The sequence below is a fragment of the Pantherophis guttatus genome, chromosome 7 (genome assembly GCF_059756535.1).
Source record: "Pantherophis guttatus breed Tessera chromosome 7, ASM5975653v1, whole genome shotgun sequence".
NCBI lineage: Eukaryota > Metazoa > Chordata > Lepidosauria > Squamata > Colubridae > Pantherophis > Pantherophis guttatus.
This window is the reverse complement of record NC_142069.1, coordinates 6,350,559-6,371,864: the sequence shown is the minus strand read 5'-3', so window position 1 is coordinate 6,371,864 and position 21,306 is coordinate 6,350,559. Positions and strand designations below refer to the sequence as shown.

At 46.2% G+C, this 21,306-nt stretch overlaps 1 protein-coding gene across 1 annotated transcript; it reads left to right on the top strand.

The window, feature by feature from the left end:
- The first annotated feature begins 38 nt into the window (after positions 1-38).
- KIN (Kin17 DNA and RNA binding protein) lies at positions 39-20,381 on the top strand. Its single transcript, XM_034436649.3, has 13 exons — positions 39-272; positions 2,080-2,174; positions 3,286-3,329; positions 4,408-4,530; positions 6,426-6,607; positions 8,510-8,558; positions 9,742-9,805; positions 12,004-12,133; positions 13,735-13,785; positions 15,173-15,241; positions 16,416-16,515; positions 16,831-16,931; positions 19,187-20,381. The coding sequence occupies exons 1-13, from the start codon at positions 159-161 to the stop codon at positions 19,256-19,258; spliced, it is 1,194 nt and encodes a 397-aa protein (XP_034292540.1). The 5' UTR covers positions 39-158; the 3' UTR covers positions 19,259-20,381.
- Positions 20,382-21,306: the final 925 nt, after the last annotated feature.

Here is a 21,306-nt window from a genome sequence, read left to right as displayed (position 1 = left end):
TAAAAAAAGGTCAACGGTGACGATTTCCTGTTACATCATTTCCGTTTCCGGTGACAACACTTCCGTTTCCGGTCAGCTCTTCCGCCGCCGCTCAGAGTCCGGAAGCGAGGGTCGCAGTCGCCGGTTTCGTGTGTCGCCGCTCCTTCGCCTCCTTCGCCATGGGGAAGACGGACTTCTTGAGCCCCAAGGCCATCGCCAACCGCATCAAGTCGAAGGGGCTGCAGAAGCTGCGCTGGTATTGCCAGATGTGCCAGAAGCAGTGCCGGGACGAGGTACAGAGCGAGCCTCCAGGGGCAGGGGCAGTCTATCTGGGCGCCCTAGAAGAAGCCCTCGACTCGGGTGGCCTTTTAGGTCCTCATTCACGAATCTCTGTCGGATTTTGGCTGTCTTAGGGTGATTTTGCTCCAGCATGAAGTTAGAATCAGGATAAGAGCTGGAAGGGACCTTGGAGGTCATCTAGTCCAGCCCCCTGCTCAAGCAGGAGACCCTATGCCGTTTCAGAGAGGTGGCTGTCCAGTCTCTTCTTAAAAACCTCCAGTGATGGAACACCTGCAACCTCTGGTGGCAAGCAGTTCCACTGGTTAATTGTCCTCACTTTCTCCTTCATTCCAGGTTGCTTCTCCCCTTGATAAGTTTCCACCCATTGTTTCTTGTTTTGCCTTCTGGTGCTTTGGAGAATAAGCTGACCCCCCCTCCTCTTTGTGTCAGCCCCTCAAATACCGGAATGCTGCTATCCTGTCCCGTCCCCCCCAGTCCTTCTTTTCTCTAGACTAGCCGTACCGAATTCCTGCAACCGTTCTTCATATGTTTTATCTCTTCTTTAGAATAGAGTACAACACAACACAAAGGGATCTTGGAGATCCTTTAGTCCCGGGGTCGGCAACCTTAAACACTCAAAGAGCCACAAAAGCCCTAACCGGAAGCCCCCCCCCCCCATTCAATTCTGGAGCCAATCAGAAGTGCGGTCGCCCTCACCATAGTGTCTCCTCCTAGCGCGATGTCCTTTTTCCTCTACCTATCCTAACTGAAAGCCGTATCAATTATCAATATATTGTGGAACTGACTGGTGATAGGGAGCCACAGTAGAAGGATGAAAGAGCCACATCCGGCTCCAGAGCCGCAGGTTGCCTACCCCTGCTCTAGCCCAACCCCTATACCATTTCAGACAAGGGGCTTTCCAGTCTCTTCTTAAAATCCTCCAGTGATGAAGCAGGTTGCGTTTTTCAGGTTTCATCACTGTGGTTTTTCCTTTCGAGTCTTGGACAATATACGTTAATATGATTTTTTGCGTTCTCAGCCAGCCTTCTGTGAGATTGGAGTCCTTTTCATTAGTCTTGTATTAAACCACTGTTTATTCAAACTTGGCCACTTTAAGACGAGTGGACTTCAATTCCCAGAATTCCCAAGCCAGCCCTTGCTGGGGAAGCCGTGCTGGCTAGGAAATTCTGGGAGTTGAAGTTCACCTATTTTAAAGTGGACAAGTTTGCAAGAGATGGTGTTAAGACCAAAGACTCCCCCATCAGTTTAAGACCAATGATAAAAAGAATGGAATAGAATAACGGAGTCAAAAGGGACCTTTGGAGGTCTTCTAGTCGACCCATGAAAGGGGACTAGACGCTTATGTCTGAATTCATTCATATTCTGGGATTCTACAATGCACTGGACAGTAAACCCAGATTCATGGTGTGGCTTTGGTACCATATTCTGGGACACAAAACACTTAATTTAGTTTGTTGGCTGAATACTGGTTATTAGATCTTTAGCTGACAAAGCTAAATGTGTTATGTGAAAAAGGACGAATGGCTGGATTGAATTTAAATGAGGTTGACTTATTTAATTACTTAGCCTAGTTGACTTCAGTAAGCAACTAAATCTAATATCTGGGTATGCTACTTTGGATGTATCTAGGATTGCTCCCATGTTTGGGGGTAAATATCTTTTTCTTTTGGTAGTTCCTTGCCAGCTGCATTATTTTGTCTCCATTGTCCTTTTTTTTAATGTTTTAGCTACTTGTGATACCTGTTCGAGGTTTGCTGGGGAACTTTGACTTTATTTTGTTTCTCGCCTTGTTTTTTCCAGAATGGCTTTAAATGTCACTGCATGTCCGAATCTCACCAGCGACAACTGCTCCTGGCATCCGAAAACCCTCAGCAATTCATGGATTACTTTTCAGAGTGAGTTTGGCCTGTAACTTGGCACTTGCGTTTTATGATCTGCGTCTGCTGAAATTTATGCGGTATTATGGCTGCAGTCTATTAAATTGGAAATATAAGACAGTTGAGAAGTGCCTCAAGCACTTGTGGTTATTTGTCCAAACAGATTTTTAGAATTTTCTAGAATTTTGTAGGCGTGGGAGGAGGTTGTTGTTTAAAAATGAAGCTTAGTGAAGGCTCTCCTCAATTCATTGTCCATCAAATTATCCTCCATTCTGGGACCAGAATATCCTTTTTACAAAACAGATATTTAAGTCTCATGTTGCTTTATATAGAGAGAAGGGGAGGTGGGGAAGGGAGAGAGAGAGAGAGAAAAAAAAAAGAGAGAGAGAGAGAGAGAGAGTGTCTTTCTGTTTACGACTGACAAAGTTTCTGTGTTACTCAAGGGCTATAATAGAAATTGAACTGATGCAATTAGTGTTACAGATAGTCCTCAACTTATGACCATAATTAAGCCTGAAATTACAGTCGGAAGTCATGCTGGTCGTTAAGCAGGATTGCCACATGACCAAACCTGATTTTAGAACCCTTTTTGTAATGGTTGTTCAGTGAAACCATTGTCCAGAATGACTGTTTTTGTTAGAAACCAGAAGTACTGGAGAAACTGAAGAAAAAGGTTCAGAAGAGACCCTCCCTAGTTTCCTAGGCTGTAAAGAAGCCGGGGGGTGGGGCGGGGAGAGAATTGTACTACCATACTTTTCGGAGTGTAAGATGCACTTTTTTCCCCCCTAAGAGAGGGGGGGAATGTTGGTGCGTCTTATACACCGAATACACCTCCTGAAACCCTGCCCCGCGCATCCTGTTTTCCCTAAAAACAAGTGTTTTTCACAAAAATGGGGCGCGAAGAGGATTTGGGAGGCCTGCAGAGTGCTCCTGGGGGCTGGGGAGGGCAAAAACTTTTCTTGTTTACCTCTTCGAAATCTTGGTGCATTTTATAATCCAAAATATACGGTATAGTTCAGGCTCGCAAGATTCTGTGATGTAGCCTTATAATAAAAGTAGAATTATCTCATCCGGTCATGATTTCTGTCTGGTTTACCTCACAGTAACACTCTCTTTCATATTCTTCTAGGGAATTCCGGAATGATTTCCTAGAACTTCTCAGGAGAAGATTCGGTAAATTTCATTTGTTGGTTTGTTCGTATTAGATTTGGAGACTAACAGGGACATTTAGGCTTATATACCCCACCTCACCCCATCTCAATCACTTTATAGCACTCTCTGGGCAATTTACAATGTAGATGCCTTATTTGCATATTTCCCTGAACAATCTGGCTCCTCATTTTACCGACCTCGGAAGGATGGAAGATCCAGTCAACCTTGAACCCCGTCAGGATCGAACTCTTGGCAATGGGCAGTGTTTGCCTGCAATACTGTACTTAAATCAGTCTGCCACCAGTGCCCGGTTCCCAAAACAAACTGAGTGGCTTAGAGGTGCTTTTTTTTCAAGAGGCAACTGGACTTTCTGGTTTTTCTTTTGAAGACATTTCGCTTCTCATCCGAGAAGCTTCTTCAGCTCTGACTGGATGGTGGGGAATGGAAGGATTTATACTCCTTGCAGACAGCTGGTCATTTGCATCCTTTTAGAGAGTCGTTGAGGCCACTTGGAGGTTTAGCTGTGTTTATCAGGCAACCTTCAGTGCCTCAACAGCTCTCTGAAAGGATGCAAATGACCAGCTGTCTGTAAGGAATATAAATCCTCCTGTTCTCCACCATCCAGTCAGAACTGAAGAAGCTTCTTGGATGAGAAGCGAAACATCTTCAAAAGAAAAAAAAAACATAAAGTCCAGTTGCCTCTTGAAAAAAGCACCTTTGGGACAATCCTGACCTGGATAACTCAGAATCTCCATAAACATTGAATGCCTTAGAATAAAAACAAAGAAACCCACCCCCACCCCCTGAAATAGTAAAAATCATGTACATCCAGAAGACGAAAACAAACATATCCCAGCCTAACAGGAAAAAACTCCCAGAATGGGCATCTACCCTGAATTCCGGGCCTGGAAGCGGAGTCACATTTTAAAAACTTTTGGAAGAATTGTAGAGTGGGCGCCGTACCAATTTTCGGGAAGATGCTGTCCCACAATGGAAAAACGATGCTTCTTTAGTTAACGTGGAAATGTTTTAGCTAACTCCATGCTTCTAATTAAGAGGGGTGGTTTTTTTCTCTCTCTCTCTCTCTCTCTCTTCCTAGGAACAAAGAGAGTCCACAACAATATCGTATATAATGAATATATCAGCCATCGGGAACACATCCATATGAACGCTACGCAGTGGGAAACTCTGACGGATTTTACAAAGTGGCTCGGGAGGGAAGGTAAAAAGTTCTCCTTGTATGGACCCCCACTCCCTCGTGGGAGGATTTGGGGTGCTGGAGGCAGCTGAGCCACTCGCTAAATAGAAGAGCTTGCCGAATGAAAGGACTTAAAACCTTATCAATATATCAATATTTTAACATTTACTTTTTTTTTTTAAGCGCGTTGGGAGGCAGAGGGGAGGGGAGGTCATTTGAATGCTGCACAGGTAGCCCTCGACATACGACCACAGTCGTACCCAACATTTCTGTTGTTAAGCGAGGCATTTGTTCAGTGAGTTTTGTCCCGTTTTTACGAAACTCCTTGCCACCGTTGTTAAGTGAATTCGGTTTCCCCATTGATTTTGCTCGTCAGAAGGTCACAAAATGGTGATCACGTGACTCCCCCGGGGGACAAAATATGAACCAATTGCCAAGCATCCAAATTTTGATCTCGTGACCATGGGGATGCTGCAAAGAGTCCAAATGACCGGCTGGGTGGGTGTGACAGGGCAGCACTCGGCCTACATCCCCGTGGGAGCAAAAACGGGCCACGGGAGGAAACATGCTGCCCCCCCCATGCCCCGTTTTAGGCCTAGGAGGCCTCCCTGAAGCCTCCTGGGAGCAAAAACAGGCCACCGGGGGGAGGAGGGGGTACCATGCTCCTGTTCTGTCCCCGTCCCCACACACACACAAACAGCCAGCCGGGGGTTAAAGAATTACTTGGCACACACGATGTTCGTTATCAGGAACTTGGCAGCAATACGATAACCGTCTGCCAAGTGCTTTACTACAAGAAGAGGGAGTGTCCCTCCACCAGATAACCCCAACGAATACACAGAGTTTTCAAAACAGTCCTAGCTCAAACATGGAACCTTCAGCAGATTAGGCGTTGTACAAAGTGACTAGCCAGAAGTTAGCTTTGTCCGTCACAGAGTCTAAATGGCCACCACACTCTCTTATATAGCCTGTGGGGTGTGGTCCAGTGACTCAGCTTAATCCCTGGCACGCCTCCTCATCTGCTGCAAACGTTTATCTCGCCTTCATTGGCCTGGATCCAGGAACGACTTATCACCGTCATCGCTGTCATCGGAGACACCTGGCTCCTGGCCAATCTCCTCTCCCTCGGCAGACACCTGAGGCATTGCCAGAGAGGAGGGGCCTGGAGAGGGAGGCCTGGCCGGCTCCTCTCCTTCATGTTCAGAGCCTTCTTCCTCCGATAAAATGGGCTCGGGGGTCGGAGCCACAACAGCTCCCCCGCCCCATTTTGGGCCTAGAAGGCCTCCCTGCACTTACCTGGGAGCCAAAATGAGGCATGTGGGGACCCTGGGAGGGGAGAGACTAGCCAGCAATTTAACTACCGGTTTGCCCGAACCGGCTGAATCCCACCACTTAGGTCCTAAGTCACCTTTTTTAGTGCTGTTGTAACTTTGAAAGGTTCCCCCCTTCTCCCCCGCCCCCGGCCGGCCTGTGGAGGAGAGCTACAATTCTGATCTGGCCCTCAAAGAACTCCAGTTTTACACCACCACCACCACCACCCCGCAATAGATGGTTGGGAAGCTAAGTGGAATGAGGCCTACTTAGTGCTTGGATAGAGGAGCCTATCTAGAGATCCAAGTCTGTAGGGCAGAGTCCCTGTGACAAAAACATCCCCAACACCGGCTGGGGAATTCTGGGAATTGAAGTCCACTCCTCTTCAAATTCCCAAGGTTGAGAAACAGGGGTGGTAAGCCATTGCCAACCCATTGCCAAGCAGCCTGCATAGCTGTGTCTCTTTCCTCATCAGGATCTGAGGTTAATCGAAGGATATTCTTTACAGGGGGGCTTCCAATTTGGGGGGTGGGGGCTACAATTCTATAACTTCCTTCCTTAGTCCTCCTAAAATGGAGGTTCTAACCATGGCAATATGCTTCTTTAAGGCCTTTGCAAAGTCGACGAAACGCCCAAAGGCTGGTACATCCAGTACATTGACCGAGACCCCGAGACCATCCGGAGGCAGCAGGAACAGGAAAAAAAGAAAAAACAGGACTTGGACGATGAAGAAAAAACGGCAAGATTCATCGAACAGCAAGTCAGGAGGGGCTTGGAAGGAAAAGATCAGGTGGGGGCAAAAGGATATTTGATACTTGATGATTTTGCCATTTTGATCATCGTTCGTCCCGTATTCGAAAATTTAACACAGGGAGTCCTCGACTTACAACCGCAATTGAGCCCAAAATTTCTGCCACTAAGCAAGACAGTTGTTTAATTTTGCGCCATTTGACGAGCGTCCCGGCCGCAGTTGTGAAGTGACTCACGGCAGTTGTTCAGTTAGTAACACGGTTGTTAAGCGAATCTGGCTTGCCCGTTGACTTTGCTTGTCAGAACGTCACTGAAGGGGATCGATCGCGTGACACACACACACACACACACACACACACCCAGGACACTGCAACCGTCATAAGTACATGCCAGTTGCCAAGCGTCTGAATTTTCATCACGTACCCAGAGGTGGTATTCAGACGGTTCGCACCGGTTCAGGCGAACCGGTCGTGTCAATCACCGGTGGGTCCGCCCACCTACCCTGGCTCCAAATCGTGCTGTTTAGGCCCATTTTCGAGGCCAGGTAAAGTGAGCGTGCATGCAGCGAACCGGTGGTAAAGGTAAGTGAAACCCACCCCTGCACGTGATTATGGGGATGTGTCAGGAGTGGGTTCTAAGATTTTTTACTACCGGTTCTGTGGGCGTGGCTTATTTTGTGGGCGTGGTTTGATGGTCATGTGACAGTTCTTTAGGATTTAGCAGAGGTTCTGGTCTATCAGGTTTTTAACTGCTTGCAGAGCTGTACCAGTCTACCCATTTGTTTTTGGAGGCACCGGTCTACTCATTTGTTTTTGGAGGCACCGGTCTACCCATTTGTTTTTGGAGGCACCGGTCTACCCATTTGTTTTTGGAGGCACCGGTCTACTCATTTGTTTTTGGAGGCACCGGTCTACTCATTTGTTTTTGGAGGCATTGGTCTACTCATTTGTTTTTGGAGGCACCGGTCTACTCATTTGTTTTTGGAGGCACCGGTCTACTCATTTGTTTTTGGAGGCACCGGTCTACTCATTTGTTTTTGGAGGCACCGGTCTACTCATTTGTTTTTGGAGGCACCGATCTACCACCCCACTGTCTTTTAACACTGATCAGCTGTAGGGCATCCCTTTGAAGCCCCGCGGCAGGAGTTTAAACAGTATTTTTCCTTCTAGCCGATCAGCTGGGACTCGGGAGGCAGCGAATTGATTGGGGGCGGGGCCAAATAAAAAGTAAGAATAACGCGGGTGGGTGGGAGGACCCAGCTCCCGAACAAAGAGAACCGGTTCGGTGACGTCATATCACCGCTATCGGCTCGGCCGAACCAGGAGGAACCTACCATGGGGATGCGGCAACGGTCATAAGTGTCAAAAACTCCCTTTTTTTCCAGTGCTGCTGTAACTTTGAACAGTCACTAAGCAAATTGGTTGTAAGTTGAGGACTGCCTCTAGAGAGACGGGATCAGCAAAGTGGATCATTGAATAAGATTAGTAACTTAATATGTCCCCCAGCTGTTGCTTTTTACAATTTGTGTGTGTGTGTGTGTCGGGCGAGTTTCAAAACCTGTCTCTACCAGTTCGCTTGTGGGCGGGCGCGTGCTCATATGCGCGCAATGCTTCTGTGCATCCGCAGAAGCGTCCAGGAGGGTGGGCGGAGCCTCCTGCTGCCTCCGCTACAGGTTTGCCCGATCCGGGACGAACCGGTAGCAACCCACCATTGGTTTGTGTGTGTGTGTGTGTCTGTCTGTCTATCTGTCTGTCTGTCCCTGCTATAAGTCAGACCCCAGACTGCGCCACAACGCCTAGATTTATTCCCAGGAGCATTTGGTCAAACCAAACTTTTCTTAATTCCTTCTTGATTGCAACAAACCCAACTCGTCACTTTGTGATATGATGTCTGTGCTTTCCTGTTGGGTTCAGCCATCCTTAGTTCTTTTCTGTCGTTGCAGGAAGAGCCGGTCTTCACTGAACTAAACAGAGAAAACGAGGAGGAAAAAGGTAAATTGTTATCTGTAAGGTTCACAGTCTTAAGACTCGTGGAGACTTAACGATTCAAGTCCTAAACCAGGACCCTAAAATTATTAAGTTAATATCTCAGAATATCGCAGAATATTGGCAGTATTGGGGGTTTGGGGTTTTTTGGGTAAAATTATTTGAATGTATGGACTCTTCGTCTCCACAAACCCCACTCCCATCTAGCAGTGATGATGTTACCTAGTTGGGTCATGAAATGTCAGCGAGAAAAACCAAGCTCCGAAAGCACCAAGGATCCCACAGCCCTCCTTCGCCTTGTGTCCACAAACCCCATCATCATCATCTTTTAACGACCCCATAATCCCTTGAGGGGGTGGAGTCTGGGCAACTGAATGGAGCTGTTTACTGGCCGGATGCCCTTCCTGTCGCCAGTGCGGAGTTTTGTTCGGCAGATATATTCTCATTGTGCCCAGAGAGAGAACTATCTGCCTGTTGTGGCTCCGTTGCCTGAGCCTGGGCTATCGACAGATGCAGATTCTGAGAGTGAGGGAGAGGAGTTGGCAAGGCCTCCCTCTCTAGGACCCTCCTCTCTGGCAATGCCTCCGGAGGACACCGAAGGCCAAAAGATAGGCTCAGAGCCAAGCACGTCCCCGCAGCCACAGGTGGACAGCGACGAAGGAGATGGACCCTCGCCAGAGGCGCAGGGAGAAGCGTGCGCAGCAGAGGGGAAGGCATGCCAGAGATTAGCTGAGTCACTGGACCACACCCCACAGGGTATAAATGTGGGTGTGGTGGCCGGTTCAGTTTGTGACGAGCAAAAACTAGAAATACTCCATGATCTCTGTGTTACTGGACTTTGCCTGCTTTATTGGACTGCATTTGGATTAATCCTTGTATTGTTGACACTCTGCCTGTTTTATCGGAATGCTGACAGTCTAATCTTTGTTTTGTGTGAGTAAAGTCTGAATTGGCAGCTAGCCACTGGGTTGCTGCCAGCTTTATTTTCAAAGAATTTTGTCGTGTGGCTTATTAACTCCGGGCCGTCTGTGGGGGTGCGTGAGTGGGACAGGGACAGAACACTTCCTCTACCTAGGATCGAACTCACAGCCTCCTGATTGTGAGGCCACCGCACCACTGCGTCCACAAACCCCAAATGTGGTACGAAAGAAATGAGCAATCTTTTTTATTTTATTTTTTTTCCTTTTAGTGACCTTCAACTTGAACAAAGGAGCAAGCACTTCAGCTGCTGCAGCACAACAACCCAAAGGCAGGCAAGTAGTAGTTGGTTGGTTGTAATGTCGGTCACTAAACGGACTGTTGTAAATTGAGGACTACCTGTAAACCCTCCAAGGGCTGGTTGTTCTGCCCCAGCTATGGACCCCAAAGAGCACACACAAAGTCTGTACAAACCTTAGTTTACTAAATTAAATCAGTCTTTTTCAAACAAAGGCTGCTAATTAACTTTCTTAACAGCCTACAAGAATCCAAAGAATAAATAATCGTAATCTTACTATGGTTGGCAGGAAGCCCAGAAGCAATTTGCAGGAAACTGATAAGAGAACTAAGATCAGGACGCGAAGGAGAGTGAACGAAGTTGTTCCCTGCAAATTGCCTCAGTCATCGTCCTTCCTTAAATAGGCTAAGGGAGTGGCCAATTAGCCCCAAGCCTTACTCTCGAGGAGACCTCCTCCTGAGGAGCCACTCCTGCCTTTTGGCAGCTCTGCGCGCCCGTGTATCGAGAAGAGGCTCCTCCTCTTCTTCCTCTTCACTTATAGGACCTTCTGGAGGTTCTGAAGGCCCTGGCTGAATCCCTGCCTCTGGCACCACATCTTCTCCAGCCTCCTCATTGTCTGACTCGAGCGCCAGCTGCAGAGGCTGCTGGCGCATCACCACACCAGCCTCCTCGCTGTCGGAATCAGCTACTAGCTGCACAGGCCGCTGACGGGCCACAACACTAGTGCGCTGCTTCTGGGAATTTCCTGTCCCCTCTCTCTCCCTTCCCCAAACACAGGGTAAGGAGATTATTTGAGTCTCATCTGAATCCGATCCAGCTCAGGTTCCCTGCGTTTGTGTTATTCTTTGACTCGGGAAGGAAATCTTAAGCCATTTTCCCTACTAGGGGACTAAGTCTCTATGGAGACTTTCAGACCTCCAGGTCGTTGTTGTCCCAAAGGTGCTTTTTTCAAGCGGCAACTGGACTTTCTTGGTTTTTTTCTTTTGAAGACGTTTCGCTTCTCATCCAAGAAGCTTCTTCAGCTCTAACTGGAGGGTGAGGGATGGAAGGATTTATACTCCTTGCAGACACAGCTGGTTGTTTGCATCCTTTTAGAGGGTCGTTGAGGCCACCTGGAGGTTTATCTGTGTCCTCAGGGTCACCTGAGTGGTGCAAATGGGTGTGGAGCCTTCTTGGAACGGATGAAAGGACTGGAGATAGATGATGTACCAAGAGCCTTGGTAGCGCAGCAGACTAAAGCACTGTTAAGTAACACCAGCTGCCTGCAATTACTGCAAGTTCGAATCTCACCAGGCTCAAGGTTGACTCAGCCTTCCATCCTTTCGAGGTAGGTAAAATGAGGACCCGGATTGTGGGGGCAATAAGCTGACTTTGTATAAAAAAGAACACCGCTTTGGGGAGGGGGGCGAAAGCCCTACTAAGCAGGTATATACAAAAGTATGAAGGCTATTGCTTAACGCATTGTAAGCCGCCCTGAGTCTTCGGAAAAGGGCGGCATGTAAATCGAACCAATCAATCAATCAATAATCCCTCCTCCTCTGTTGAGAGAGGGCTGTTCAATTTTGACATTGATGTCCTCTTTTGACATAAATGGACAGTTCCTTCTTGCACTACTCAGGTGACCCTGAGGGCACAGATAAACCTCCAAGTGGCCTCAACAACTCACTGAAAGAATGCAAATCACCAACTGTCTGCAAGGAGTATAAATCCTTCTATTCCAGAGGTGGTAATTCAGCAGGTTCTGACCAGTTCTGGAGAACCGGTAGCGGAAATTTTGAGTAGTTCAGAGAACCGGTAGTAAAAATTCTGACTGGCCCCGACCCCATCTATTCTCTGCCTCCCAAGTCCCAGCTGATCGGGAGGAAATGGGGATTTTGCTGTATCCATCCCCTGGAGCGGGAAGGGAATGGAGATTTTGCAGTATCCATCCCCTGGAGCGGGGAGGGAATGGAGATTTTGCAGTATCCTTCCTTTGCCACACCCACCAAGACATGCCACACCCACCAAGCCACGCCCACAGAACCGCTAGTAAAAAAATTTGAATCCCACCATTCCCTGTCATTCGGTCAGAGCGGAAGAAGCTTCTCGGATGAGAAGCGAAACGTCTTCAAAGAAAAACCAGAAGGTCCCGTTGCCTCTTGGAAAAAAAGCACCCTAGGGGGACTAAAAAAAAAATCGCGTCCTCACATCTGGACAGGCTCCCTGCCACTATTAACCCAGGTCTCTTTTCTCCAGCTTGCTTGGCGCCAGTGTGCTGAAGCCGCCAGGAGCGCTGCTCCCCGTTAAGCGGAAAGAAATCCCTCCGACGTCAAAGCAAATTAAGGAGAAGAGGAAGAAAAAATCCGCCCTTGATGAGATCATAGAGGTGTGGTGGAGGTCCAGTTACTGATACATTCTGATTGGTGATTATTATGAGCAGAAACAATGGGCGGGGGGATGTGAGATAACCAGAGGACATTTGTGGGGTCCTTGATGCTCCCTGAGCTTGGTTGATTTTTTTTGCAGACCTTTCATTACCCAGTTAGGTAACATCATCAGTGCTAGATGGGAATGGATTTCTGGAGACACGGAGAAGGAGGACTGTGGGGTCCTTGGTGCTCTCTGAGCTTGGTTGTTTTCTCGCAGACGTTTCGTGACCCAAATAGGTAATATCATCAATGCTAGCAAGAAACATGTCTGAGCACTTAGGACTCCACAGTTCAACACTGAAAATTTTATTCTATCAGCAGAGAATGTTTTTCCTATTTTGCCAAGGTGCCCCTATGTGAGGCAGGGAGGATTACTGGTAATATTTGGGGTCATGGTGGAGTCTTCTGCTCATAAGAAAACAGCAAAGATCAAAGTCAAGGGGATCACAAAATGCAACTCCTAATTTAGTGGTTTACTAGAACTTTGCCAACTAGCTAGTAATCATTCGATCACCTACATTGGCTGGCTCACACCTTGAGTTTTGCATCCAATTCTGGGCATCCTTTTAAAGGATGATTCATACTTAAGACCATTCCTATGTCCCAAGGTCATGTAATCCCTGTTTACAACTTTCTGATAAGCAAAGTAAGAATTCCACAATCTAGTTAATAGCCTTACTTGGATTCGAACTTGGGCTTCCTGCATGTTAGGCAGTTGAATTAACCTTCTGAGCCACAGGTTCTCCTCCCTTCATCAGCTTGAGCCAGGGGAAAGATTAAGTGTTTACCGAGACACCTGGTCTACCCCAACATGTGGGAGGGGGCATTCTGCTCCCTTTCGCCTTTCAGCTCCAATCCAGGAGCCCTCAAGCAGTCCCATTCACGACAAACCATTTTATACCAAATTTATTTCAAGCTCTTTAGCTTTCATCAGCTAGCCATACCCTTACTTGGATTCGAACTTGCTTGAGGGCTCCTGGATTGGAGCTGAAAGGCAAAAGGGAGCAGAATGCCCCCTCCCACATGTTGGGGTAGACCAGGTGTCTCAGAAACACTTTATACATACATACATACATACATACATACATACAGACAGACAGACAGACAGACAGACAGACAGACAGACAGTTTACAACCTTCTGACAAGCAAAGTAAGAATTCCACAATCTAGTTAATACGAGGATAGATAGATAGATAGATAGATAGATAGATAGATAGATAGATAGATGCACATGCACGCACACACACAATTTTGTATTATTTATTTAGTAATGTGTATGTTGGAGGTGGTGACCCTTTGAGAGCTCTAAGTGATGAAATTTCACTTTAATTTATGCCGATTAGTGTGCATTCAAAGTGACAATAAAGCTGTTATTCTATCATTAAGAATATACTCTCCATATTCCAGTTACTTCTGATTTTTCTGGAAGTCACAAAATGCATTATATAAAAGTTTTTAGTATGGTAGGATATTTTCCGGATATTATCTCTAGTTGATCTTACCTGCACGGCCGAATTGAATTAATACATGTGAGTTTTTTGCTTTTATTTTTCCTAGTTTGAAGAAGAGAAGAAAAAGTCTGCCCGAATGGACTACTGGTTGCAACCTGTAAGTATCCAAGTGATTGTCCGGAATCTGTCATGATGTAGCTTCGGGGAATAAGTGGGTAGATTTTTATGTATCCCCTTTAACTGTTATGTTCAGGTCCAAGGTTTTCTTTTCCCCCTGTTTCAATTTATCTCTATCAGGTTCCTGTTTAGCTGGCAGACTACAGGCAGTCCTTGACTTATGACTATTTGTTTAATGACCTTTCAGTAAAATGGCAGTGAAAAAAGTGACTTACAACCGATCCCCACACTTATAACCATCATAGCATCCTCACAATTACATGATCGGAATTTGGGCGCTTGGCAACTGGCATGTACTTACAGTATGACTGTTGCAGTGTCCCGGGGTCATGTGATCGCCATTGGCGACCTTCCCCGCTGGCTTTTAACAAGCAAAGGTCAGTTGGAGGGAGGCCAGATTCATTTAACAACCGCATGATTTTTTCTTAACAACTGCAGTGATTCACTTAATAAAAAAAAAGTTTAAAAACCAAGCACGACTCAACAGCTGCATTGCTTAGCAATGGAAAAGTCTGCTCCCCAGTTGTGGTTGTTAAGTCGAGGACTACCTGTATTATTTGAGTTATTATATTTAAGATGCTTAGACAAAGAAGAATCGGCAGAGCAATAATGTCTGTGAGATTCTCAGCCATCCAGGTCCTGGTTGTCCCAAAGGCACTTTTTCAAAAGCAATCATTCGTCCAGAACCTGATGAAGCTTCTTGGATGAGAAGCGAAACCTCTTCAAGGAAAAGAAGGAAAACACCTTCCACCATGCCCTCAAGACTTTTTTATTTCAACCGTCTGGCCTGACCTAACTTCCCTTTTAATTGTAAATTTTAAATTTGTTTTAAAACATTAGGGGTGTTTTAATTTGTTTTGGGCCAAATCATTTAATGGGTTTTTATATTGTCTTTTAAATTTTGTAGTTTGTGTGTTTTATCTTTTTGGCTGTTCACCGCCTTGAGTCCTTCGGGAGTAGGGCGGTATATAAATCCAAGCAAAAAAACAAAAACAAAAAAAAACTCAAAAGAGGTTTTCCTTGAAGACATTTCGCTTCTCATCCAAGAGGCTTCATCAGTTTTGGGTGGATGGTGGATGGGGGGACGGAAGGATTAGTTCTGACAGCTATAACAACAGCAGAATCCCTGCTTTTGGAAAACTAGAAAATTAAGGAACATGTATTTTTTTCTGACCCTGTGCTCTTTGTGTGTGTGTGTGTGTGTGTGTGTAGGAGACTCTGTTCTCCTTCCCATTTACAAGAACAAACTTTATTTCTGGGGCTAAATCTTAACATTGCACGTCAATTTTACTCTATTCCAGAAAGAATTAACTGCAGATAGGAAGTGAGATCTTCTTGCATGTCATTAACCCTGATCTCTTTTCTAGGAAATTGTGGTCAAAATCATAACCAAGAAACTTGGCGAGAAATACTATAAAAAAAAAGCCGTCGTTAAAGTGAGTACAGAGCCTTTTTATCTGCCCTTCCCAAAATGTTGGTCACAGAGAGGGACAAGCGTTAGGGTGGTTGGAGCAGGTGTAAATGAAAATATTTAACTTAACAACGGCAGTGATCCACTTAACAGCCGTGGGAAGAAAGATCGTAAAATGAAAATATTCCAAGAGAGGATGGGAAATAATTGAATAACAGAGTTATTCAGAGTTAAGTGAGAAACTCACTTAACAAATGTCTCACTTAACAACAGAAATGTTGGCCTCAATTGTGGCCGCAAGTCGAGGACTACCTGCGCAACAGGTGCAGGATTGTGGGGTCTTGTGAACTCCATTTCGACCTTCCGAATTGGCTTCCAACAAGCTTAAATCAATGGGGAAAACAGGATTAAACATAACGACTGCAGCAGTGGTGGGTTCCTCCCGGTTCGGCCGAGCCGGTAGCGATGAAGATATGATGTCACCGAACCGGTTCTCTTTGTTCGGGAGCTGGGCCCTCCCACCACCACCACCCCCGCGTTATTCTTACCTTTTATTTGGCCCCGCCCCCAATTTTTCGCTGCCTCCCGAGTCCCAGCTGATCGGCTGGAAGGAAAAAAACTGTTTAAACTCTTGCCTTGGGGCTTCAAAGGGCCGCCCTACAGCTGATCAGTGTTAAAAGGCAGTGTGGTGGTAGACCAGTGCGCTCGAAAAACAAATGGGTAGACCGGTGCCTCCAAAAACAAATGGGACAATACTAAAGAATTGTCACGTGACCATCAAGCCACGCCCATAAAATAAGCCACGCCCACAGAACCAGTAGTAAAAAATTTTAGAACCCACCCATGGACTGCACTTAACAACCCTGGTAATTTGCTTAACAACACAACAAAAGGTCATAGAATTAGATACAACTTACTTAACCACCTCATTGCTTCTCAGCGGAAGTGCCACATCCAATTGCGGTCATAAGTCGAGGACTACCTGCATAGCTTAATATGATGACCTGGTTTTCACAACATGCTAATGCATCATGTGGCTTGTTTGTTTTTGGGCAGGCATCATGAAGTGTAACTAAACCATGATTTACGGTTTCATGTGTTTGTACAATAGATCCAGGCGATGACTTCTTTCTGACAATTTAAGAATAATAGCAATGAATTCTTCCTTTCATTTAATACATGTGTAATTGATGTTACAGGAGGTAATTGACAAATACACGGCGGTTGTGAAATTGACCAATTCCGGAGATAAGCTCAAACTTGACCAGACGCATCTGGAGACGGTGATTCCAGCCCCAGGTAAGTTTTTCTGGCAAGATAATTCTTGTTAAATGTACCGTATTTTTTGGAGTATAAGACACACTTTTTCCCCCCTAAAAGAATTTCTACTTACCGGGGCTGCCTTAGAAGGTAAGCAGCTGAGCTTCAAATTGCTGTATTTTGAACGCTCCGTGCAAAGCATGTTAGGCGCGCAAAGCGCGCGATCACTAAACCAGATGTTAAACCAGTTGCAGCCCACCACTGAGCTAGACCAAGCCTAGGAAAAAAGCACTGAATTAGACTGACCAATGTCAGGTTTGAGGTAGATTAGATTCATCCCTCTTCACCTTACAGGTAAAAAAGTGCTGATTTTAAACGGAGGCTACAGAGGGAATGAAGCCACGTTACTGAGCATCAACGAGAAGTCATTTTCCGCCACGGTCCTCATTCAATCGGTGAGTATCTTTTAATAGTTGTATAACAGGCAGCCGCATCCGTTCCTTATTTATTGAAGATCCTTAACAAGAGATTTAGAAAATGGATTCGTTCATTCAATGAATTAAGGGTTTGAGGCAGTGGTGAAATCCACATTTTTTTTACTACCGGTTCTGTGGGTGTGGCTTGGTGAGCGTGGCAGGGGAAGGGTACTGCAAAATCTCCATTCCCTCCCCACTCCAGGGACAGGATACTGCAAAATCCCCATTCCCTCCTCACTCCAGGGGGAAGGATACTGCAAAATCCCCATTCCCACCCCACTCTGGGGCCAGCCAGAGGTGGCATTTGCCGGTTCTCCGAACTACTCAAAATTTCCGCTACCGGTTCTCCAGAACCTGTCAGAACCTGCTGGATTTCACCCCTGGTTTGAGGGTAAATGCAGTTGAAATGTTATTCCTTTGGCCCAGATGACTCTTGCCTGGATTATGTAAGTCCTCGACTTTCAACAGTTAGCTTAGTGACCGTTCGAAGTTGCAACGTCACTGGAAAAAAAGTGGCTTACGATGTTTTTCACACTTGTGACCGTTGCGGCTTCCTCATTGTCACGTGATCAAAAGTTGACCGCTTGGCACGTGACTCATGACGATTGCCGTGTCCCGGGCAGTAGTGGGTTTCAATTTTCAATACCAGTTCGCTATCGGGAGCACGCGGGCGGGCTCACTCGCTTTGAGAGTGCACAGCGCTTCTGCCCATGCGCAGAGCGTTTTTGATGACATCCGGATGGGTGGGCGGAGCTACCGGTTTGCCCGAACCAGGGTGAACTGATAGGTCCCACCACTGATCCCGGGATCACGTGATCCCGTTTGGCAACCTTCTGACAAGAAAAATCAATGGGGAAGTCAGATTCACTCAACATCGGTGTTCCTAACTTCACAACTGCGGCAAGAAAGCTCGTAAAATGGGGCAAAACTCATTTAACAAATGTATCACTTAGCAACACAATTTTGCTCAGTTGTGGTCGTTGAGGGCTCACTGTAAAAGTCAGCTGTTGCTATCTTTGGATGCCTCCCCGAGATATGACTTCCCCCTCGTGTGTGGGGAGAGAAACTGGATTATGTGCCGTCAAGTCAATGTCAACTCTAAGAACCACGTAGATAAGATTTTCTCCATGATGGATGGAGAACATTTGTGATGGACATTTTCTCCAGTGTTGTCCTTCAGATCTTCCAGTGGTAGACCATGCCCAATGTAACTGAGTCCATCCACCTTGGTCGTTCTCTTCTCTGTAGGAGAAGGAATGGCAGAGCCTGGAGGTGGACTGAAAAGAGGGAATCAGCCTAGAATCCCTACATAGCTGCAAGTGAATTAAGCACCTTGAGTGCTGTTGACCCTTACCTAACTCTAACCTGATGTCAACTCTGAAGCGAACCTGGCTGAAGCCATCTTGTGCTGCCTCATTTGTTGCCACGAAGCCCGAGAGAGGGAAGGAAGAAGGGAAGTAGATAGCCCAACTAACTGCCAAAACAGAAAGTTTTCCTGTGGGAACCAAGGTCATCAGAACAGGAGAAGGAGGAGAGGAGTGACCAAGCAGCCTGCCAGCTGTATTCATTGGACAATGTGACCGGTGACATCTGGGAGGGGGGATTTTCACTCTTTTAATTAGGTGAAAACTGTGGGAACTATTAGAGTTGGTTTTCACCGGCTGTGCCGATTTGATGTATCCAATAAACTTGTTCTTTGAGGAATCTACCTACCTCGGAGTTCTGCTTTCGGTGGGTGCATTACTCGGAACGCTGACATCTGATGCTGACCATTAGTTGAGAAGATGCACACGCAATAAATAAAGATTAATGTGTGGACCTAGTTTTTCATGCCTGACATTCTCTAGCCTTCCACCTTTCCCAGTATTGGAGCCTTCTCCAGGGAGCTGGGTCTTCATGTAATGCAGGTATCTTGAAAGCTGGCAACTTTAAGACTTGTGGACTTCAACACCCAGAATTCCTCAGCCATGCTGAGAATTCTGAGAGTTGAAGTCCACAAGTCTTAAAGCTGCCAATTGTGGAGAGCCTCTGATGTCCCAACTCAGTTGCCTCTTGAAAAAGCACCTTTGGGACAACCTTGACCTGGATGACTGAGAATCTACATAGACATCGTAGGATGTAGGATGATTTGATCCTATTGGGCCTTGAGTTGAGATGATCACTGGTTTATTTTCTTGGCGTCCAAAAACTTGAACTTCCTTAAAACTTCCTTTTGTTGAAATTTCCCTCTGCAGGGAGCTCTGAAAGGACGTACGGTGGATGGTGTTCCATACGAAGACATTTCTAAGTTGGCCTCCATTGACTAAAAGAGTTGATGGGATCTCTGAGGAACATCTCCGGAGATGGCTGCAGATGAACAACTCCAGTAGACCCTCAACTCAAGAGTTGAACCGTCAACTTCAAGGAGCGAACGAGATTTCTGAAGGAAGCCCTATAAATACAGTATATTGGATCCTCCATTTATTTATAAGCCCTTTCTAGATCAACCATGGGCAATCTCGTAATAGATTCCTCCTAATTCATTGCTGGGAATCTTGATTAGATTGGTTCACCTGTAGCGCAGTCTCAGCCATCTACGGCCCTGCGGTCCGTAGAACTTTTCCTAATGTACATTTCCTGCAGAAATTGGAGCCATCTGTGGTCGGAGTTATCTTCTACCTGTAGTGCTGACTATGGTGGTGTAACTTCAGGGGTGCCAGCGAAGAGTTTAGCGTTCTCACACGCTGACACGAAAATAGTCTTCCGTTCCGTTGGGATGGGATTCACCAGCAACAGGATGTTTACTATCCCGCCCCCCAAAACGCATAACCTGTGCCACTGTCACCCTGCCAACTTTTTAAATTGGCCAATTTTTTTACAAAATCATCGAGACTTAACAAGACCATGGATGGTCGTGCGCCAACCTTGTGAGAAAAGCGTGCCAGTTCCTAATCTAAGTCATGGATTCTGACGGGATGGGAGAATCTTCAAAGAGCTCCAATTTTTTGTTTATTTTTTTTTCCCCAGTTCTTCCTCGTACTGTAGAAGAGGCTACCAAGCATCTTGATAAGGATGTTTTATCAGATTTGAGGAAAAACACTTCCGAGCAGCCAAAAAATCTGATCCCACGGTTAGCTGGACCTTCTGAATTGGACTACATCCAGGCAGCCGTTTTTGCATTGCAATGTTTAGCGATGTTGAAATATTTAAAGAGAATTGGTAACGATAGCTCTGTGCTTGGAAAATCAGTTTTCTCGATCTGGGCTTTCACTCGTCCATTATACGCGGCTCTTCGGACCAGCAGGAACATCCGTTAATGGGTTGGGTTTTTTTTTTTAATTGTATAATGATTTTGTACGGAACAGAGAAAAATGGAGTTATTTTATCGGTGCGGTGTTTCTTTTGAACCACTGTGCGCGTCCCAAATAAATGGACTTCGACGCCCTTAAATTGGCTCTTTGGCTTTATTTTGGAAGGTAGACTTTGGTTTCTGAAGTCAGACATTAACCTGTATTCCGTTGGAAGTTGGGAATTTACAGAAGTGCTCTTCAAATTAAATTCCAGAGTTCAGAATCTTCGGGTCACACCAAGATGCGGTGTGATGATCAGATGCTTGTCAACAAGCTTTCCACGCCTTGCCTAAAGTTATAAGTTTGAGCAAATTGGAGCCGATTTATATTATTTGATGGTAACAATACTGAGCCCTTGTTTATTGTCATCCCAGCTGTCGTCTTACGACTTCAATTAGCTCAGTTGCTGTTGTGGCCCGTTAGCGGCCTGTGCAGCTGGTAGCTGATTCCGATAGCGAGGAGGCTGGTGTGGTGCTGCGCCAGCAGCCTGTGCAGCTGGTACTTGAGTTGGACAATGAGGAGGCTGGAGAAGATGTGGTGCCAAAGGCAGGGATTCAGCCAGGGCCTTCAGAACCTCCAGAAGTTCCCTTAAGTGAAGAGGACGAAGAGGAGGAGCCTCTTCTCAATGCACGGGTGCGCAGAGCTGCCAAAAGGCAGGAGTGGCTCCTCAGGAGGAGGTCTCCTTGAGAGTAAGGCTTGGGGCTAATTGGCCACTCCCTTAGCCTATTTAAGGAAGGACGACGACTGAGGCAATTTGCAGGGAACAACTTCGTTCACTCTCCTTTGCGTCTTGATCTTAGTTCTCTTATTGGTTTCCTGCAAATTGCTTCTGGGCTTCCTGCCAACCCTAGTAAGATTACGATTATTTATTCTTTGGATTCTTGTAGGCTGTTAAGAAAGTTAATTAACAGCCTTTGTTTGAAAAAGACTGATTTCATTTAGTAAACTAAGGTTTGTACAGACTTTGTGCGTGCTGCGTTCTTTGGGGTCCGTAGCTGGGGCAGAACAGTTACATGTCAGACTTT

What these genes read in the sequence shown, in the direction of transcription:
- KIN (XM_034436649.3), top strand. Translation starts at nt 159, where the DNA reads ATGGGGAAGACGGACTTCTTGAGCCCCAAGGCCATCGCCAACCGCATC. An exon ending in TTCATGGATTACTTTTCAGA is followed by an intron (nt 2,175 to 3,285) that starts GTGAGTTTGGCC and finishes ATATTCTTCTAG; the next exon opens with GGAATTCCGGAATGATTTCC. An exon ending in CCCTTGATGAGATCATAGAG is followed by an intron (nt 12,134 to 13,734) that starts GTGTGGTGGAGG and finishes TATTTTTCCTAG; the next exon opens with TTTGAAGAAGAGAAGAAAAA.